Source organism: Pelmatolapia mariae, linkage group LG16_19 (genome assembly GCF_036321145.2).
Source record: "Pelmatolapia mariae isolate MD_Pm_ZW linkage group LG16_19, Pm_UMD_F_2, whole genome shotgun sequence".
Lineage (NCBI taxonomy): Eukaryota > Metazoa > Chordata > Actinopteri > Cichliformes > Cichlidae > Pelmatolapia > Pelmatolapia mariae.
Window position 1 is genome coordinate 6,927,934 of NC_086241.1, and position 22,873 is coordinate 6,950,806.

General features: G+C 40.4%; 1 protein-coding gene across 1 annotated transcript in view; it reads left to right on the top strand.

Moving 5' to 3' along the window:
* Window positions 1-3,090: 3,090 nt before the first annotated feature.
* Window positions 3,091-22,873, top strand: part of gpr39 (G protein-coupled receptor 39) — a 41,108-nt gene continuing 21,325 nt past the window's right edge. Inside the window, exon 1 of the mRNA XM_063499615.1 lies at window positions 3,091-3,874. Within this exon, the coding sequence (XP_063355685.1) occupies window positions 3,091-3,874 (784 nt within the window). The remainder of the gene's footprint in view (window positions 3,875-22,873) is intronic.

Here is a 22,873-nt window from a genome sequence, read left to right on the forward strand (position 1 = left end):
AAATATTTTTTCCTGAAGTTTTGTGCACATCCTGTTTGGAGTTTGCAGAGGTGATTGGGAGGAGGAAGTTCCTTTCACTCATTAGCCAGATTGGATGTAAAGGGAGGTCTTCCTCATTTCTGCAGCCTGAAAAAAAGCTTTGTTTCCTGTGGGTTTTTAACCAAGTCTTGGTGTTATTTAGATATTTGACCTGCTTATTTTGCACAGTGGGTTGTGAAAAACTGCTAAAAAATTATTTTCTTCACATTATCTGCAGTTTCACTCATGATTCACTTTATCCACTTTAGGAATATGAACTGTGTGTAGGCTGAAAGTCAGCCTTGTGTCTGATGTTTGGCTGCTTTTTTTTCTTCTTTAAAATAATCAGCTGTTAGTTGAGTCCTTATCACGTCATGTCTGCTCTTTTTTTCCTTTAACCTCGAACAGCTGTGATGATTCCTCGCCTCATGATGCTGCTCATGATCTCAAAGTCAAATGGACAGTTTGTCGTTACTGAGATCTACAAACTGGAACCTGAACACAATGTCACATAATTAAGAGGCATCAGTATCATAATGAACAATCAACCTCGATTTTAGTTTTGACAGTTAACATCTGGCTGCCAGTGACGCTCGATGGAGCTCGGTAGTTTAATTGATGGTATCTGACAATACTCAATCACAGTGAGAAGGTCCTCAAAGCTTTTATCTAATCTGCTTCAACCTGCCTTCATCACTTCAAGGAGTCAGCCTTTTAGGGTTTATGCACTCGAGTGTATTTCATGTTTATAGAGAAAGAATGGCCCCGCATTCATCACTGATTATCTTTAAAAAGGAGGAAAAGCAGTCAGATTTTCTTCCCCGGGTCTGGTGATGAACTCACCTCCTTCATATTTGGTTTATTCCACCTTTGACTTCTCCGTCATCCAAATGAACAATTGTGGCTAAAAGTGCACATTTCTGTCCTGTTTGAAGTCGTTTTCAGGATTTCTGATTGTGCATGAACTTCATTTATATCTTCAGCACAACTTCGGTATAAATCTTAAATGTTTATTTGTACTGAACTGAACAGCATTTCAATTGCTGCTTCTATTCTCGCTAAAAACTCGAGGCAGAGGATGTGTAAAGGAGGCACATTAGGACCGATGATGCACTGTAACATCGTCAATGTTAATGTTTAACTGAACTAGTTGAGATGGCAAATAATGCCATGAATTTAAAATCTGTGAATGAATGAACACACAAATTCAACAGTCCAGCTGTTCACCTCAAAGCAGACGCCTGATTCATTACAGAGAACATACTGAGCTTTTAACAAAAGGGAAAGAGGAACAAACAAGTACGCTGACGTTGGAAAGTAAATACTACAACCTGTTTCACTCCTATAGCTATATACACATAATCAGATTACCGGGCTATAAAAGAGTATTAGAGCTACATTACGAACAACATATTCTTGTTCTTTTTGATAAAGAAAAGTGAAAATGTGGAGATTAAAGTTCAACACAAGACATTTTGTAGATGGTGTAGCAGCCGTGGCAGCTGTTTGACTTAAAAAACAACTTTAATCATGAAATTGCAACTTCAACACAGGATCACTTGGGACTGAAAATATTTATATTACTTTCTAAATACTGTCAGTGTTATCAGACATGTTTCCAGCTGCCTTTGACCCGTGATTGGACAGTTTCAGCAGTGCTCCATTAATCAGTAATCAGTTTAAGATATGGACTATACAAAGAAATCAGAGAGACACTTCAGTCTTTGTGGAAAATTTCCTGCACCTGCCTCCATCATTCCAAATATCTGCATATTTGTTTGAAATAAAATAAACGTTTGTGCATAAAATGTTTGGGTTGTGATATGTTAGGCTGACTTGGCCCAACAGAAGTAAATAAGTCTGAATTATAAAGTTCAGGCAGCTTAATATTTTGAACTGCGTGTATGTTTTGTCAACTAAATGGCAAAGTAAACTTCTGTTTGCCCAGCATTTTTAGGAAGTTGAGGAAAAAAAACCCCCCCAAAAAGTTCAACTTGTTACTTTACTTTTTTTTAACAGTAAGCCACATGATCTTTTTACAGTGTTGTAATGTTATGTTAGAGTTGCTCCACCAAGTAGTAATGATGTGAAAATAAATGTATATCTTTTATTTATATAAAGAGTGTGTTTTCTGGATCGTTGGCTGATATTCTGTCATTATCTCCATAAAAAGAATACTACCATAAAAATTTGAGATTATTCATTTCTTTAACTGAGAAATCAAATAATGACTTACTCCACTGCAACAGCCTGGCTAACTCACCTATTATAGTTGACCCAACAACTATAATAAAGGTATGAAAACTTGGGACAACGTGACCCAAACAGAAGTAAATAAAAGTCTGAATTATGAAGTTTGTGAACTTAATATTGAAACTAAACAACCACGTAAACTTCTGTTTGTCCATCTTTTTTCCTTTACAAAGTGTTTACAGTGTTGTAATAATATATCAGCTCAACTTGACCCAAACAGAAGTAAAGAAAAGTTCTGTGGGCTTCATATGTTGAACTGTATGTCGTGTCAACATTACTTTCCATGTTTCTTTCCTTTACAAAGCTGAATAAAGTCAGCAGAGCCGTGCAGTCTGTTGCTGATCTGCTTTGTTTTTTGTTTTTATTCGTTGGCCCACCTGCTTTTTGTTTCTTACAGTGTGTGGGGTGAAACCAGACCCGCGCTCGTGTTTGATGTTTAACTGGGCTGTTCTCATCGGAGGGAGGAGGAAGTCAGCGCAATTTAAATGTTGCCCAACGCTTTACTTACTCTCAGGTGAAACCACCGGAGGACACGCACGGGCGGAAACTCTCTGGATACTTCTACCTGATCATGAAGGCAGGAAGGAGGTGGCCGGCGCTGGGGAAGCACGCCGGGTAAACTGCGGAGTTTTTGTTTAGAAGGTAGAAAGTTTTCCACAGTGCGCATAGCGATCCGTGTTTCCCACCTCTGCGATAGTCGGGAATACTTTGAGACAAAGTACAGCTGTTTCCAGAAAAAACCTACCCGCAAGGAGAGCGCGCAGCAGGACTGATAAGAAAAGCAATACCTGGAAAATCTGAACGCGCCAGTCTGCAGCCATGAATGAGGAAGTGCAGGGAGGAGAGGAGAAGAACTGGCAAGAGCTTGAACCCAAATATGGGATCAAAATCTTCCTCACGGTCCTCTACAGCCTCATCCTGGTGACGGGCATTGTGGGTAATTCAGTCACTATCCGAGTGACCCAGGTGCTAATGCGTAAGGGCTACCTTCAGAAGAACGTCACTGACCACATGGTGAGTCTGGCTTGCTCTGACATCTTGGTGCTTCTCATTGGCATGCCGGTGGAGCTTTACAGCGCCATCTGGTTCCCCTTCACGTCGGCGTCGGGCAACGCCTTCTGCAAGATCTACAACTTCCTGTTTGAGGCTTGCAGCTATGCCACCATCCTCAACGTGGCCACGCTCAGCTTTGAACGCTACATCGCCACCTGTTACCCTTTTCGCTTTAAAACCTTGGGAGGAAAATGGACCACTGGCCTAATCACCTTCGCCTGGGTCTTGTCCCTGATCGTGGCCCTGCCACTGCTGATCACCATGGGCACGCAGGGGCACATCCCAGTCACACGCAGCACCCCAGTCCAGAACCTGACCTTCTGCACCAACCTGAGGGAGCACTGGGTGATGTACAGGATCAGCATCTTCTTTGCCTTCATCGTGTACATGATCGTGCTGGTCTGCGTGGCTTTCATGTGCCGGGCTATGATCCTGGTCCTGAAGAAGCCGATGGGATTCATTGAAGAAGGCACCAGTGGAAATCAAAGAGCAATCCATAATGAAAGTTCAAAGGTCAAGTCAGCCAGGAAGCAGACCATAGTTTTTCTTGGTAAGTTGGAATGTATTGTATTGTATTGTATTGTATTAATGTCTTAAAACCGATGAAGCTGCAGAAATTTGTAAAATAATTTGAATCTGATGCCACAAACGTGGAAGAAACGGCGACATCATGACACCAGAATGCGCCAGTCCAATGCCTGGCTGCAGTTCAGTCAGGCATGCAGCAGAGGTAGTCTGCAACCAATGGCAGTGCCGCAAAATGGTAATAAACCATCGTGGGCTGGACCAGAAAAAAAAATCACAACGGTTTAAATGTTTGTTTTTTTAAACACCGTCCAAAGTTTTCCCTTCTTTAAGTGTTGAGTTTATTCTAGAACTGTCCTCGCCATCATTTGTAAAGCAGAAGTACCACAAAATATCATTTCCTATTAAATTATTTTATTACCAGAACAAACAGCCTTTAAAAATATCCCCCCGGGGACATGGAAGTGTAAGTACACGTACAAATCGCAGTAAAAAAAAGGAGGAAAAAAAATAAATTCACACAGACGGTGTGAGGGCTGGGATTATTGCAATGGGAATAATAATCGAAGTCACTTTAGTGGCCCCGTTTGACCCCTGACCTTTGGAACAAAGCAATTATTAACAACTCGACAGAAATCCAAAATTTTCTTATTTTTGGTTTTGTTTTTAACAAATAAAATGTCAATAAACTCTTTTAGTTCAAATAAAACAACACAGCCAATGAACACTGGCATTCTGCTGCTACATGCTGATTGGTTGGTTAGAGGACGCACAGTTAAACTGTAAATGTACTTTACTGTATGATGGCATGAAGGGGGATAGCATATCCCTAATATGATCATCTCAGGTGCGGAAACCCCACCCATCTGCTTCTCAAACCTTTTGTTTGCAATGGCAGCCAATCAGAAGAAATTTGTCTTAAAGGGGGAGGAGCGAAAACAAATCTAAGTTTAAGATCAGCTTAATTTAAAGAGGTGGACTTTTCTTACCAAAGTGCTTGAGTCTACTTGAACTCTCCCAAGTCTAAATTTCTCGATAATGTTAACAGAAACAGTGAAGTAGGGTCTTCTTTGTACACACTGTGCACGGTGCGCTACATGAGTGATGTGCAGCCTCTCCGCCTGTTTACACCAACAGTAAAAACACCACTTTGTCTCTGAGCCACAAGTGGAAGTAATAAAAACGAGTCTGGGCTGTCTTCTTCCCTTGTTATGACCATGAAAATGATTGATGTCACACACTGACACGCACGAGCTGCTTTTGTTTAGGGTGTGTCAAACACGCTGCACACAAATTGCCTGTAATAGTAATCATGGCTTGTTTAATCCTGAGCTGTTCTGCTCATGTCCAGCTCCGAATTTTTATCCTTGGACTCCAGGGTAGCTTTGCATGAGTCACTGTTCAAAATAATCATCCTTTGCCTTAAACTAGGAGTTGGAGCAGCCTCACAGCCCCAAACACACTATTTTAGCTTCTCTCCTTCTTCTGATTGGCTGCTCCTCATTTAGAACATGTTTGAATGGCATGTGGGTGGAGTTTATTAGGATATCTGCTTTCTATGACATCATAAGGATCCAGGAGTATTAAAAGCTGCCTGAAACGGAGTGTTTAGACCTTTTTGTCTGTTATCCAAAAGTGTGACCATGTTTAATATGGACTTCCACCAGAAAGCTAAATCTCCTTTAAGCTTTTAGCCTTGCAAAGAGATGTTTTCATGCTGCCCAGTGTGAAGTCTTGAAGTTGAGGAAGTCAAAATGCTCCATGGTTGTGTTTTAACTCTTAAGAAAAAGACTTCCCACTCAAAAACTGACATGAAATCATCACGAGAGACAAAAACATGGGTGGAAACCTCACGAAACACCCCACAGAGAGGAATTCTTCTACCAGAGCAGTCAGGCATGCCAGCACCTGCCTAACCCAGACTACATGTTAACAGCAGAGTTTGCGGAATAATGACACGTTGGACTTCCTGTGTGCTCCGTCTGGGTCCACTGAATATGAGCAAGGAATGGCCACGAAAAGGAGAGGCTCAGAGGTGTTAACGGATGTTGATGTTCTGCAGTGAAGGCAGCAGATGGACTCCCTGTGTCCCTTTAGTCATACAACAGACTCACCGCATAAATACACAAAACACTGACAGGTAACAGGACGTGCATGAGCTAAACTGCACACTAACAGAATAAAACTTTTAAACCCCTGTTATCCTGGTCCCAGCGACACCTCCAAAACATTTTGAATAGTTTTGTTAAACTTTAAATAACCATCATAATGAAAACCATCAGCCCTGCCCCAAAGAGCCGTTTGATGTTTTATGATTTTTTTTTTTTATTACAACATGCTGACATCAACCTGCTTTTGTTTAATGGACTGGTTCTTATATAGTGCTTTATACTCCATCTGAACACTTAAAGCACTTTATACAACATGCATTCAAGCATTAGGCACTAAAATATTGCATTTTATTTTCTTTGCCCATATGAATGGAGCAGAACTGGCTGAAATCTTTGACTTTTATAAGCTGTAAAAATTTGAGATTTTAAGGTATATTCAAACTTTATGGCTTCACTGTGATGTCATAGGGTACCATAATGACAGGTGTGTTGCATAGCGCTCTCCATGCCCTTTTATATGATATATTACTCAATATGGTTTCTTGAAATGTCTTTGTAAGGTCACCTTTGATCTTCGGCGCTATCAGTGAAGGTCAGGGTCAAATGCTTAGTCAGCCTAGGTATTCATGTCCCCAAATGCCACACATATTGCTGTGAAGTTTGAAGTCGATCCATAAAGAATTGTGGGTGATATCAATTTCTTACTGATTTTCACACTTTGTGTGACCTTGACCCAATTTTCATCTAAATTAAATCATCTCGAGCTGTTATTGGTACCATTGCACTAAATTGAGCTTGATATCTTAAAAACTGTGGATGCTGGTCTGCTAACAGGTGAAAATAAACTGGGCTGTAAACAGAGATCCACCTTTATTCCACAAAAATCCTCCTTCTGTATAATCCCAGCATATTCCTCTGGATAAACTCACCAAGCCACCATCATTTCTTTGTATTTTGCTTCCAGGGAGCCAAACTCCTTTGTGGTCTTGAGTAATATTTCTCCAGGCTTTCTGAAGGTCTTTCAAAGCTTTTCTTTGGACATTGGCTGCTTTTTCACTGCTTTTTCGTTGTGCCGGACCATTTTCAGAGGAATATGTTTCTGTTTTTTGAACCACTTAATACTGCCTTGTGAATCATTCAAGGATAAAAGGGATGAACCAGTTCTGACAGAAAACACAGGTTAGTAGGCATAAAATAGGATTTTTGTTCCAAATTAGCTGAAAACCTGCCTTATCTGCTTCTCGGTGATTTTTGACCAGCTCACTGTTGAAGTGCTTTTGCTGTCGTTGCACCAAGACTTTGGAATCGTCTCAGACTTTAAACCTGAGCTGAACACAGTCAGTTTTGCTGATCTTTGGTTGTCGTGTTTGGACAACAGATCTTCAGTGTGTTATTTTATCTAAATGGTGTGAATTTTAGGAACCCATTTTATTTGATTTTATTATTGATTGTGAAGCACTTTGGTTTTCAATGCGCTCTAGAAAGTTTTAGGAAACCGGACAAGTGAGGGACAAAAGAAGTGGCAGACTTGAAATACTATCTACAGCCGAGGAACAGAGAACTGAAACAAGACTGAGAGGTGATCTGAACCTTCAGTTGATCCATCTACTGTTCACTGAAGCCTCATGAAAATTCTATCCATCCATCATGCAATACCCTTGGAAAGCATTTGATTGGCAGCAGCTTTATTTTGCAGCATGATGACACAATGATACACTGCCAGTGCAGTAAAAGTATATCTGGATAGTGCTCCATTGTGTGTCTTTCTATCAGTCATGGATTGGTTTCCCCAGAGCCCGGCCCTCAACATTTGAACAGCGTGGGATCATTTAAAGGCAGAGACATCCAAAGAGCTCTGGATATCCTTTGAGAAGCCTGAAGAACTATTCCTGAGTATACTGACAGAAATGCCAGAAAGCTGCCTAAAGGCCCCGGTTTACCCACCTTAATGGTCGCTTGCCACCACAACATCGTATCACAGTCACTTCTATTTAAACCTGACGTTAAGGCATAGGAGGCCGCTGAGGTATTCTCCTGAAGGATAGGTGTCACCACTCAGAGAATACTGGCAAACCATTCAAAGTTTTCAAACTGTTTAAATGTCTCCCTTTGTATATCTGTATGTGTCTGAGCTTCTTTGGTGGAATATCATTAAAATAACAGTAGAAACCGGCATGATTGTACATGCGTGGCTTCAACTCAAAGTCGAGAGGTTCATGACTGACTGAAGCGCCACAAAGATTGTGTTGTGCTGCAGCATAAGAGAGTTCAGGTGTACCACAGCGTTGTAGGTGGAGCCTAAGGGGCCAGGGCTGACCCACTTGACCCAAGAAGTTTTATTTCCAGTTATCAGAATTAAAACTTTAAATTAAAAAAACTAAACACGTTTTCCTTTTCTACAAAAAAGTAAAAGACAACTTTTTTGTTATCAGGCAAATTTTAACCAATCACAACAGGCCATTTCACACCTGCCCTACACTTGTTTAAATCTGAGCATCATGTCACATTCATAGGTTGGTTAACAGAGGCTGAAGAAACAGAAGTATTCTGAACCCTGCAAATACATTTAATACTGAAAGCAGAAAAACCTACAGAACAACAAAGAAGACAGTTGTTAAAAGTTTCTGTTGAGATAAGTTGTATTTACAGCACAGAGCACCGCTCTCTCCCTCTGCTGGCTCAGTCTAAGCCACCCGGCACTCCCTTTCTTTGACTCACTCCTCCTCTCAATATAACAATAATTATTCAGATAAGATGATACTGGATTATAGTGTTTATTATCCTTTTAGAAATCGCATTTGTGTTGTGTGGCAGCTGTCAGACAGATACAACCACAACAATGATGAGTTCCTAGTTACTGACATTAAAGACATCATGAATCACCTGGACTTGTTCAGCAGAGCTAGAAAAGATGTTTGCAAAGGTGGTGCCCTGCAGCTCCATCCTGATGGTGGTAATGCATATTCACCACAAAGAAGGTGCGCTACATCACTGAGGATGTTGCGCCTCCTTTGTCACCAGTTCGGACTCACAAAGTTGCGTCATATTGCGTTGCTGCTGACCTGCAATCTTACTGCTTGTATTTACAGACCTGCTGAGATCTCGGTGTTTGAGTGGATAGTAGTGATGCTGGTCTTCATAATCCACAGCAAAAATAACAATAGCAGTGCTGGTGTTGTTTACTCAGTGCATACAGGCACGTGTAGCTGCTTCAGGCCCAGCCCAAATTACTCAAGTCCGTTTAAAATCACATAAAATCGGTCATACCATATATTGACCTAAGCTTGTTAGACTTACACAAACTGTTTTTGCCTTAAATTAGGTAGACTGAGTACAGCTGGGACAGTTGAAGCTGCCATTTGTTTCTGCACATGTGTATTAGTGTTTCACTTCAACACGTCACTTTCCTATAGTTCACTGTGCTTTAACGTTGCTAAACTGAACTCTCAGATCACTCTAATCTTCACTGTGTCCTCCAAAGGCTGACGTATGTCAGGACATGATGTCATTCAAGGTTATCGCACTGCTAAGAGAAATGGGCCGGGTGGTCTGTTTATTTAAGTGGTTTAACATTACTGGTTTAGGCACACAAACACACCTCCCTCTGTTTGAGTCAGTCCACTGTGATGTCCTGCTGGATCAGCCTGGCATTGAACGCCAGCCAAACCTGTGTGTGTGTGTCTGAATCACAGCACAGGAGTCCATTATGTACTCCTAAAACTCACACCTTCACAGTATTGATTTTATAACCTTGGTGTTTGTGTGCGATTATTCTTTTTTTTGTGCTGAAAGTATAAATACTGTGAAACATTTTAAAAACTTTTAATGTGAATGGTTGTGAGTTTTACTTCAGGCTGAAGGGGGCCGACGGGGAGGGACTGAGGTAAAGAACCAGTGTGATGTGAAAACAATGGGAAGCTAGTGCAGAGTCTGTGACACTCAGCTAATGGAGGCAGTTAAGGTGTTTTAAAGCCTGTAGGGCTGATTGATGCAATTTGTGAACCACACTGCTCCTCTGATACATAACTCGGTTGAGTATGATCGCACAAACAAGATGCACAAAATCACTTTCAGGTCAGAGCAATCCAGTGGTGGTTATCATTATAATTTCTGCATAATTCACAAAGATATGAGAGGGATAATGTAGAGCTGAAGGTTTACTCCACATGTACACCAAGCTGCAGCTTCCAGGGCTGAGAAACTGAGGTGAAAGTGCAAAAACCTGCAGTTTCTTTATATAAAAGTAGACATAGCCACCGGTGATATCACGATTTGTTTTGTTTTTTGTCTCCGCATTTTAAGCTTCACCCTACCATGTTGGGGGGGTTTTTGGAGGCAGAGGTTAAACTATTTGGACGGGAAAATGGAGATGGAGCTGGAGCACACTGTAGGATGGTCTGAACCGAAAATGACACCAACACAACAAACACTGTCTGCATGTCGGGCTGTTTGTTTTTATGTTGGACTCAGTTCCCGCCGGTTTCCAGGATCAGTTTCTTGCAGCAAGCGGTAAACATGTTTATTTCGGTCGGACATTTTAAATTGGGAGTCTGTTAGGACTGGCTTATTTTTGGAGCCTGTCTCAAGTGGTCATTACAGGAACTGCAGTTTTTAGCTTATGAAGCTTTGTCTTCATTTTTCAGTTCTGAAGGTTGCGACTTCATTTTAGGGGTGATTTTTTTAAATAACTTTCCTCTTCTGACTGTATTAAAGTGTGTACATTATGAGGGGCGTGGCCTCTTTGACTGACAGATGTATTCGACACAGGCTATAGCTACTAGCTATCTGCTAGGCTTCGCCTCAGCTAATTGAAGTCCCTGAATTCTGACCCCTGGATGTGCTGTTGGTGCCTTTTGGAGCATTTTTAAATAGAATTTGGCAAAAAAAACAAACAAACAAACCCTGTGTATACCTGTGTTTGTATGGGCTTCATGGATGCATGTCTTTGCTCACCATCTTCTCCTCCATATATGGTCATGGATGGCTCCAGAAAAACACATCTAAAAGACCCAAATCCAAGCTTCAAACTGGGACTCCACAAAATACGGGGTGGCTCTGTCCATCCTCATTTTACAGTCTGTGGCAGACTAAGACAGGGAGAGGGAAACTGACCAAGAATACTGAGATTTTATGAGGAGATTGAGGTCTTGTGCCTCAAAGTACACATCTTCATAAGCAACTAGTGGAAAATGTAATTTTTGTATCAAAGTGCAGACTTGTACTAGCTGCAGAAGTCTGGTTAAAGCCAGGGATTACATGAAAGCATGGAGAGTTTTACACTGAACCTGTAGGAATTGGAAAAAAAAAACAGTTTCAAGGTAATACGTACCTTACACTGTTAACATTTGTCAGGCTCTGTGTTTGACATGCTTTTAGACAACATTTACTCAAAGTGAAGTGCAAATAATTTGGTGGCTGTTACAGATATGGGCGAGCTGCCCAACTGAAGTCTGTGCCTTACTTGAAAACTGTCATTAATGCTACTTTACATTCACTTCATTATACTTCTGAGGGAAATGCTGAACTTTAAAAAGAACTTATAAGCTTAGAAGATACAAAACATGTAAACCTGCAGTTTCCAAGCATTGTGCATAAAAGGAAATTTCTTTGAGTTCATGGTAAAGTAAAACACTTATCTTTGAAAAACAAACCTGTGAGTTTTATAGAAGTTTAGAGGAAAGATTTCCCTTCTTGTCTTAAAGGGGTTCATTTAAATAACTGCTTAAGAACCAACCACATCAACTCGTTCACTATTTCAAAAAAAGATTAAAGAAAGGTGAGAATGCAGAAGTGAAGCATCACTAATTAAAGGCTAATTCACTGTTCATTGGGCTCCTTCTTTAAGAATTATTAGACTTCTGTGCATAATTCATCTTCCTCTAAAAAAGTTGGATCAAATTGTGCAGCTCGATCAGGAATCGCTCGCTGCTTCGACATCAAAGGTCTCTTATTCTGCTCAACTTCAGGAGGATCAGAAGACGGATCTACGAAAGATCAAAGCAGCAGGACATGCCCAAAACACCTTACCTGGGAAGCACTCAGGAGGTATCCTGAGCATCACTTCCTGTCACATGCTTCCATGAGGTTGCTATTCTAATTCCCCACCACACCGAGCTCATCGAGCTCTGCAGCACAAGACAACCAGTCGACCTGGTGGAGCTGTAGTTAGTGTAGGAGAGGCAGCAGATTATGTTGCTCAGGTTTTTCTTTGTCTCAAAGAACTTGACAAATAAAAAATTAAGAGAAATTAGAAGCTTATAGATGTTATAATTTACTCTTTTATTTAAGAAAAGCAGTTCCCGCCTCCAAAAATCATGAGGAGAATCGTGAGCGAGTAGATATGGTCGCCACTATCATCTGAAAGTACAGATTCATATTCAGGATATTTTCAGTTCCAGGTCTCTGGTTTTATTTATCACCTGAGTAATTTCACTGTTGTCCTGAGCAGAACACTGCTTCACTCCCACTGTGGTCTGTTTCAATTACCGGCCAATTGTACACCCTTGTTAGCCTAATAACATAATAAGTATTAGACAGAATCTTTGTCCTCACATAAATGAACGAGGAAGGGTCGGCTGCATTAAAACCAGCTCATAAAGTGGGTTTTTATCCGTTAGTCACAATTACTGTGTGGCTTAATTTCCTGATAGGACACAATTTGTTTCTGTGCTTCTGTGTCGATGTGACTCTGAATGTGGATTCACTGGTATTACCTGATGGTGGATGGTGACAAGGTGGGCATGAGGATGATGCCAGACATAGTGAGAATGAACAACATAAAATCCACATGTTCCTGGTTAATTAAAGGATTGCAGTCATGATCGTTTGGATTGGCAGACAGTGCTGAATATTATACTGGAAATGGCCTTTAAAGTGGGCCTATTCTGCTTCTCCTTTTTTCCACTCCATCAGGTACATCTGTTCAACTTCTCGTTAACGCAGATATCACATGGCAGCAACTCAAGTGCATTTAGGCATGTAGGTCAAGACGACCTGCTGAAGTTCAAACTGAGTATGAGAATGAGGAAAAGTGACTTTAAACATGGCGGGGTTGTCGCTGCCAGAAGAGCTGGTATTTCAGAAACTGCTGATTTGCTGGTATTTTCTCACACAAACATCTGTAGGGTTTACAGAAGATGATCCAAATAAGAGGAAATATCCATTTCACTGGGTGGAAATACCTTGATGATGCCAGATGACAAAGGAGAATGGGCAAACTGCTTGAAACTAATAAGAAGAAAACTGTAAGGCAAATAACCACCCGTTACAACACTCCCATCAGCTAAGAACAGAAAAGACTAATATGCACTCAGATTCACCAAAATTGGACAACAGAAGATTGGAAAAGTGTTGGCTGATCTGATGAGTCTTGATTTCGGCTGGACTTTTGGATGGCAGGGTAGAAGGGCAGAATTTAGAGCAACCAACATGAAAGCATGGATCCATCCTGCTTTTTATCAACAGTTCAGGCTGGTTGTGGTGTGGTTGTACGTGGGATATTTTATTAGCACAGTTCTGGTCCCTTAGTCACCGCTAAACACCGTTTAAACTCCACAGCCTTCCTAAGTATTGTTGCTGTTGTCCATCTCTGAATGACCACAGTGGTTCTTTCCAGGAGGAGTACATGCCACAAATGCCACAAAGCTCAAATGATCTCAAACTGGTTTCTTGAACATGACAATGAGCTCACTGTACTTAAATGGTCTCAACAGTCAACAGATCTCAGTCCAATAGAACACCTTTGGGTGTACCTAATAAAGTGGCAGATGAGTGTGATGCAATTCTCATTTTCTCAGTAACAGTGAGAAATGCTCCGGAGTTACTCAGTTTTCTCCCCACGTTCTGTGTTTAAATCAGCTGAAAAATGGACCTAATATTTGGAGAAATTCAGCTCTTAGTGAGGGCTCGAATGGGCTGTGAATAATGAGTAAGAGCAGAGAAAAACTGAGATGTAATGCATATATTCGGTCTGAAGAACATGCCTCACTTTTTCTCTGTCATGTGCTTCAGTTGAGTTTTTGCCTATTGTCTCAAAATAAGCCTACTTACCATATCTAAACCATGCAGTCATGAATACTGTAGTGTTTTGCAAAATTAAGAGTAAGGATTTTGAGGAGAAGATTGTGTTTGTAACCAGAGTAACGCTCCCTGCTTCAGAGTCTCAGCATGTATCAGACATGTTTATTACAAAAATTGAGGTCTATTGCTGTTTTCAGGCTGTTTACCAAAAGCGTTCACCTTCCAGCAAAGCCACTGCTGATACGAGAAACGCATTCTGAGTTTGGTTCGTTGAGCTTCAGCCTCTCATTTTATATCCTATTTAAAAAAAAAAAGAAAAAAAAGAAAAAGGTGCACAGAAAAAATGCTGTTAAAAAGAAAAAAAAAGGGCAAGTCTGAGACTGAAACTCGACAGCCTTAAATGATTTTTAATCAGGCGGCGTGTAATGACACTCCTCAGTGTGTGATAGTCTTTTATGCAAACAGTTTGCTTGTACTTAATTTCAGCAGGAATCGTGTGGGCTGTTCAGAGCGCACACTCTAACTCTACACCCTCCTCCACTTATTACCAACAGACTAGAATATTGATGCATGTATAAATATTGATGAGAACAGATATAGGGGGAATTTTCTGGGTTTAAAAAAAATATTATTTATGGCTCACTTTCAAGTCAGTTTTTATTTCTCACTTTATTGCAGCCACATTTAAAGGAAGGTGTTTTGAGTCTTATTAGGAATGACTAATTTTTATGATTCCTAAAGAAAATCACCTGACCATGATTTAAAAAACTTCAATATTTACTAATACAAAATTCATAAGAGCTTGGGCATAAACACCACTGCAGACTCGACTTCATCATCTTCGTAATGGAATATTACATTTTACTGAATATAACTTTGAGGTCATGTCTGTTATTGACTGCAGCGATGATCCCAGTTTGCATTTGAATATTGTTATTGTGACAGATTCCACTCTGTCGTAAATGCTGATGTCAGATGTTTCCCGTTCCTGCCGCTGATGCACTTTACTTTGAAATAACTTTCAAATCCCGGCTGGGCTCGGCGACTTTGGAGAGTAATTAAAACCAGGGAACATCCTTGTTAAGTTGTCCGCACATCACGTCCAGGACAGAAGGTTAATTGCTTGAGAGCCAGCATTTGTAAAATGAATATTAATTCTATTGAGCTGCTTTTGGCTTTTGGCCTGTGACCTTTGACCTTTGGGGCCACTTGTGATGGAGCTTCAGGAAAAAAAAAGAGAGCCGTGAGGGCTAAAGTTTTTGGCTGCAGCAGGGCTCATGTGTTAGAGCTTAGCAAAAACAAATCACAGACATACAACATTAGCATTAATCTTCAGTTAAAGTGACAAAACATCTGCTCTCAAACTGAAGAATTTCAACATCAGGATTTCCTGATTTAAAACAAATATTAGGCACAAAAGATAGTTCCTGAACCACACCAACTTTATTTTGATTCCTAAACCCATTCAAGTATATTTAATACATAAACCTACCCAAGTTCATTATAGTTCCCAAACCTATTCAAGTAGGTGTTAGTACATAAACCTAACAAGTAGGTGGAACTGAAAAAAAGGAAAAACTAGAACAAAAAGAATACAAAATTTCCAACAGGATGGTAATCAAGGTCTGCTGGCTGTCTCCATAAACCTCAGTCTCAGGAGTCCTGTGTTTAGTTTATCCCACATCCACACCTCCACCTCCTCCAAAATATGGATGTATTCACTCTGTGAATCAGCAAACACTCCTACAGGTTTATTTCAAGTCATTTCCTATTTTGGTTTGTAATCCCAAGTTTCCTTGCACTCACTTTGCTTCCTTCATTTGTTATCCTGCCACTCTTGTTCCTATCAGTGAAATATATACCCTGTAAACTTACACCCTTTTCACTCTGTCACTTCCAATGTTGTCTTGTTAGTACTTGTTGTCAGGCTTTCCAGGATTTCTCATGGATGATGTCATACTTGTACTCTTCTCATGTTTGTTCTCCTCTTGAATTTCTTTTTGGATTGTTTCCTAACCTTCACGTGGATTGTTTGGCACACTGTGATTAGAGATCTGGATTTTGTGTCTTGTTTTTGGATCACTCCGTTTTTATAAAAGGTGAACCCTCAAATTCCTCCAAACCTCAAGCTACACTGTTTATTTCAACATATATATTTTACCTTTTGTCCATCATGCATTGCGTTTTTATTCATTGTGTATTTATTCATGTGAGTGGGAACGTTGTCTTTCCATGTTATTAATCTGTGATGATTTTTAGCCAATTATCTACTGTAGCTGTCCATTTTAACAGTGATCAATTATTTTGTTGCACTAAAAAATGTCATAAAATGTAAAGTGCACTCTAGATACGCTCCATAAATTTTAGAAAAAGCCAGCTGGCATTGAGTAATTCCAATTTAATGCCGTTTCTGGACCAAAGACCGGCACTCCAGAGGCTGATTGGCTGAAACAGAGAGAAAGAACTTTGCTACACATGCTTAAAGTGTATGTAAAGTGTTACTGGTTGTAACTTAAAGTTTGAGTCTTCCTTTGCTTATAACGGTCTTTGACTTCTATGTGAAAAACTTAAGGCAAATTGTTTTTGTTATAAATTGGCTCCCAGCTGCTGTGGTTGCTAAGACCAAAGACCGTTGTTGATATTGGTGCATCAAGATGGCGATAACACAGCCGTAAGATCTGCTCTCAGTTTGCATGTGAATGGGGTCAAGTTGGTAATCACATGCAATGTGTTTGTGTTAATGGTAATTAACTGTGATAAAGCTCCAGAAATTCAAATGAACTACAGTGGTCCCTCGCTATATTGCAATTCACTTTTCGCTGCCTCGCTGTTTCGCGGATTTTTTGGGGTGCAATTTTGCTTTTTTTTTTTTTTTTTTTTTTTTTTTACAGCGCATTGTGTTCTGCGTCCTGATTGGCTGTAGACCATTTTCAATCAATCTCTTGCCGTGTCTCCTGTACAACTTGTCAAATTAACATAAATCTTCGCTAGCAGAAGACAACACAACAGTGTCAACGTCAAAGGATTATAAGGCGCATTAAGTGAAACCAAACAGTCAGATAAGTCAAACTTTACTCAACTCATTCTTCTTGCTTCCTCCACTTCCGTACCATTGATTCATTAATGTTAAATTCTCTGGCAGCTGCTTTATTCCCATGTTCTGGACTTGAAAACAGGGTTTGATCTTTGGTTTCATTCTATAATACTGGATTTATTATTCTACGAAGGCTTGAACTTTGAGAGTGTTGAAACAAGAGAGAAACGTGTGAAACTGTTCATGCCTGTCTGAGAAAAGTGTATAAAGTGTTTAGTGAGGGGTTTTACAGCCTTAAAACATCTATAATAATTGTAAAAAATAAAGCTTGCTACTTTGCGGATTTCACCTGTCGCAGGTTATTTTTAGAACGTAAAACCTGCGATAAACGAGGGAACACTGTACTCACATTTAGTTCAGCCAGAATTTAATAGATTTCAACAATTTCCTCTACAAATTGTGAGGTAGTACTGAAGAATGATGATTTAACTGCAAGATTACATAGGCCAGTTAGCAACCAGCAAAGAGACACATTGCAGAAGAGTTGTGCTTATCAGTACAAACTAACTCAGATGAATTCCAGCGTGTTGGCATTCTGTCTGCATTTATAAATTAAACAGCAATTATTTACAAAGCTTCGCCAGTCTGAGAGTCCAGTCAGTTTTAGCGCGACTTTATGGAGACAAGTTGCCTCCTACCAGGCAACCTGTAATATCCTTGGGATCAAAAAGTGGCTGCCGCAACTACAGCAAAAAAACGTTCAGTCAATCACCGGGCAGCCACCATGTTTTTTCCTTGTAGCAAGGGGTTTGCCGGCCTATTTTTACTCGACTGTGAGTAAGCCGAGCCATTAGTCATATCCACCCCTTACTCATCGCATCAGGAATCAAAATTCCAAGATAACAAAGGTGAACAGGCTCAGTCTGAGGCTTCATGACAAGGCTTCACTAACCAGTGCATGATGTCATATTGGTTTCATCCGTCTTCCTGCCGATGGTCGTCAGTAGATTTCATCCTAACTTCTGGGGCTGATGTGGATTTATTTTATCAGCAAACATTAGAACGAACCACAATACAGTTCACGTGGTGGAGCTAAGTAAAAAAGGAAAAAAAAATAGCTGGCTAATCAAATCTGTCTTATAATATATGATAAAATAAAACAATTCAGGTAAGCAAATAGATGTTAGTGTTTAAGCACTACTAAGAGTGTTTGATAGTACAGTTTTGTTCTTTATATCAAAATAATGTTGTGGCAAGCGTGTGTTAAACATCATCAAGAATTGTGAGACTTGCTGGTTAGATTACTTGTTTTTTATTTTTTTTCTCTTGCTATATTGTCTTTGAGGGACAAAAGATTGCAGTGGAGATGATGGGAATGCATGGGATTAATTTCAGGTAGTATTTCAGCAGGCTTTATGACACCTGGTACCCAGAGATGACCTAGTTTGATTCCAGCCTCATTTATACTGTGTGAATGCCTGAGTCATGTACAAAATAGTCAGACTTGGGGAATAATACCACTGTACCGATACCACTGTACATTCACAAAATTAGAATGAGAAGAAGGAAATTGTTTTTACACCATAATTTAAAAATAAACATAATATAATGCAGCAGAGGAGAAGAGAAGGGTGTGTTTTTCTTTTAGAATAATTCACAGCTTTCTTGGCCTTGCATTTCTTACCTGTTCCCATCAGACACTTTCCACCACTCTGCCACAGCAGGGCTATAGCTCATGAAGTGCGGCGACAGCCCAATTGCCACCCATGAACCTCTCTCCTTCGGATCGATTGGGCTTATTTATTGTGTTTGACTAGATACCTTGACTCCCCGCCGGCCTGTTTACGGTTCTCGGGTGGCCTCCTTCAAACCCTTTTACCATCAAATATAAAATAAACCTCGGGGAGGATTCGCTGTGCGCCTTGCCATTCCTCCTTCCTAGCCTCCATCGTATGCTCGGCACTGAGTGACAGCTGCATAGTTTAGTAATAAGATCCTGGGCCCCCGTGGCCTCATGGCAGCCAACATAGCTGAAGGCAAGCCATCCTGAGAGTGACAGCACTGCACTCAGCGAACCACCCGGGAGACAAATCTGCAGATGGTTTAGAGCGAGTGCACCTTCATGGGGTGTGTCAGCGCTCAGAAGGGAATTCACTGGTTGCACTGCGTGGGTGTGTTTACTTATCTGCTCTACAGCACCATGCTATACGGTGGCATGCACTGATACTAAAGGTTGCAAAGACTGGTGTGTGTGAAAGGATCTTAGACTCATATCTGTTTTCAATATTTTGAACTAACATGATTCATTTGTGGTTTGTCATTTTTCCTTTTTTATTATTAAATGAATCAATAAGAAATGAACCATTAGATCAGCTGGTACTTAATGTGACTCAGTGAGCATCTGTAGGAACAGAGGTCTATGTCTGTAACTTATTAGCTATAATCGGAGTATATCTTGTACTACTTACTCAATGCTTGGACTGCGGGTGTGGCTGTTGACTGCAGACGATTAACACGGCTGCTCAGCTGAGTTGCATCATCAGAGGTATGTGAGGTCTGAGTTCGATGTAGCAAGGCGTGTCTCCCGACACTGTTTATGTATTTCCTATTAGGATAAGACTCTTAGGATCAGAGGCTTTTGTCGAGGGGTGTCAAACATAAGGTCAGGGGCCCAGAATTGGTCCAGCATTGTCTTTAATCCAGCTCCAGTGGGTGTCTTTGGAAAATGTGAGGAGGGCATACATTTTGGACTTTATTTTATTTTTACTGATAAACACCTCCCCAGTGGGCATTCATGCTACACCAGAGTAATTTGGTGATGGGCAAAAAAGTTAAAAGTACAGAAATTTCTGTTGTTGTTTTATTTTTAATATAATTGCTATACAGTAATAAAGACTAAAAATGTCATGAATTAACTGAAACTTTTAGTTTTGTAGATACAGGACAGTCAGTGTTTAATGTCCCAGCTTTAGACGGATAGCCAGTCCAGACCATCCATAGAGAGGTAACTGATCCATCCAACATTGTCCCGATTGGTGTTTTTCTTAGATTAATGTTCTCACCTGTTGAACTTTAAAGATAAAATTATTAGTTATTAAAAATCACTTGATGGTTTACTCCATCTTCTGCATCCTTTTTTAGAATACACTCATGTATTTATCACATACATCTTTATTTTTTGCCCACTTCAGTTTTAATTCGATTTTAAATTAATAAATTTTTTGACCACCACTCTACACCTAATGACAATAAACAGTAAACCCCTTTCCCGTGACACTGCAAATTTATTCTTGAGATAAGACTGTTTTGTAGGAAGTTGCTGGGGGTGAGCAGGTGGGGTTGGAGCAGCTTTTTAATGTCCTGTGGGACGTACTGCTTCAAGGAGCTTTAACTCAAAGAAACGTGGCATCTTTATCACACTGACTGTTTCAAAGCAATTAAAAAGCAGGAGATTAGCAGAGAGGAAGTGCCCTGTAGGTTGACTGATGAACCAGCCAACATGCCATTTTTGCTCAATTTTCTCCATTTGTTGTAATCATTCTTGTGTTGCAGCCACAATGAATTATGGTGCTGTCTTCCTACCATTAAGCAAAGATAATGTAGCGATGTTTTTATTTAAAGCACCAAAGTATGAGCCAAAAAAATTTAAAGCATCTTAAAGCATCTATGTGAATCTAGTTTCTGTGTCACCTGGCATGTTGTCAGGACTTCTTCTGCCTGGAGCAGGTGGTGTAGCATGTGTTGCATCGGCTCTGGTTCAAATCGTTTACTCCAGATGTTGGAGTTGATGATGGTAAATGGCCTGCATTTGTATAGCGCTTTACTTAGTCCCCAAGGACCCCAAACACTACATTCAGTCATTCACCCACGCACACACACACATTCACACACTGGTGATGGCAAGCTACATTGTAGCCACAGCTGCCCTGGGGCGCACTGACAGAGGCGAGGCTGCCGGACACTGGCGCCACCAGGCCCTCTGACCACCACCAGTAGGCAAACATGGGGTTAGTATCTTGCCCAAGGATATTTGGCATGCAGCCAGGAGGCAGCCTGGGATCGAACCACCGACCTTCTGATTAGTGGCTGACCTGCTCTGCCACCTGAGCTACAGCCACCCCATGTAGAGTAATTCAGATTCTAGAGTTAAGTTGGATTCTTTGTTGTGGGGTTTGCCTCTGAGTTTCTTTTTTCTCCACTGAAGACTGTGTTTTTCTCAAGTGTCTGTTACCTAAAGCTTGTGGGTGTGACAACTTTTAAAGCTGGTTACTGGAGATTTCTCAGGTTTCTGAAATCTGATATCATAAGTAGAGCTTATTGTATAAGATCCACTAGTCTCTGAGGTTGTCAGTCATCCAGGTCATGGAGTCGAGTTGAACTAAGTCCTTGAGTTGAAAGAAACGGGACTATTTTTTAGATTTTTCATGTCCCCTCCAAAGGGCTGCTGCTTATGATTCTTGGAGTCATCTTGGACAGACAGAGGTTCTTCAACACTCTAAAATTAGAAACATCCTGTCTCAGAAGCTAAAAGCAGTTCATGTATTTATTATTTGTAGGCCATGAATACTGTAATTATATTTCAGGACTTCCTGCCTCTGATTCAGGCTCCATGTTTTCTTGTAGTAGACTAAGTCTCTCTCAGAAGGGCTGCTAGCTTGGAGCCATGTTAGAATTACCCAGCCCTCTAATGAAAAATGCACACATGTTGAAAACCTGGGAACAGCTGATTCTGCACCAACTGAGACTTGAGGTCAAAGACAAACATGATCCGCTGTAGTTTGCATACAAACAACACACATGGAGTGAAGGATGCTGTCCTCTACTTGCTTCATAGTCTTTGTTTCCTGGATCACAGACTACCTGACAAACTGACACAGTTTGTCAGGTTGGGGAACTGTATTTTTGGGACATTAAGGAGCAGCAGGGGGGCTCCACAGGGGAGTGTCCAGGCTCCATTCCTTTTCACATTACTCATTACTTTCACAGGACTCAGATTTGTATGTATTAAATACAAATATACAATATAAATACAAATCTGATGGCAGAAAGTAAAAATTCAATAACTAGAAGATGGCTAGACAAGGACCCACCAACGGTTGGAGAGTGGTCAGCCATAGTAAAAGATATTTGTGAAATGGAAAAGATGACCTTTTCTCTAAGACTCTGTAAAGACAAATTTCAAAGATACTGGTGAAAATGGTTTTCGAGTATGCAAAAGGGTTGTGAATAATGTAGAGAAAGGATCTTATTCATCCCCTTCCCATTCTATTTTCATTTAACCTGATTTTCTGGTGCTCGACTGGTCTTAATTCCTTATGATGCTGAATGGACACTTGTATAGACATGCACAAAAATGTGTAAAAGGGTATACGTGCATGATTAGGGATGGGTATTGATAAGATTTTCACGATTCCGATTCCATTTTCGATTCTGTATAACGATTCGATTCTTTATCGATTCTTTTTAAAAAAGGAGAACACTAAGGTCGATTAGCTTAGAACTTTGTTTTATATCTTCTCTTTGAACAAGATAGAAATTTAGGAGTAACATGGCCTTACAAACCCAACAGTGAGATCTTAAGAGATCCAGCCTATGGCTCTTCAATGGGGTGTCACAGGGTCCCCGGGGAAAAAATTGTAAATGTAAAATAATAAAATAAATATTCTTCTGTAGCAATAACAAAGTATAACATAAATTATTCTGTAGCAATTACACAAGAATATCCAGTAATCTCCCTGCCTACAATTAAACACATTCACTTACCGAAAATCGGGGGCATCTGGTCTGGCAAATGCCTTTTACCACAAACTTAGTCACTGCTCGGTGACATTCTGGCCTGAAAGGAGACGCTACCGGTAGA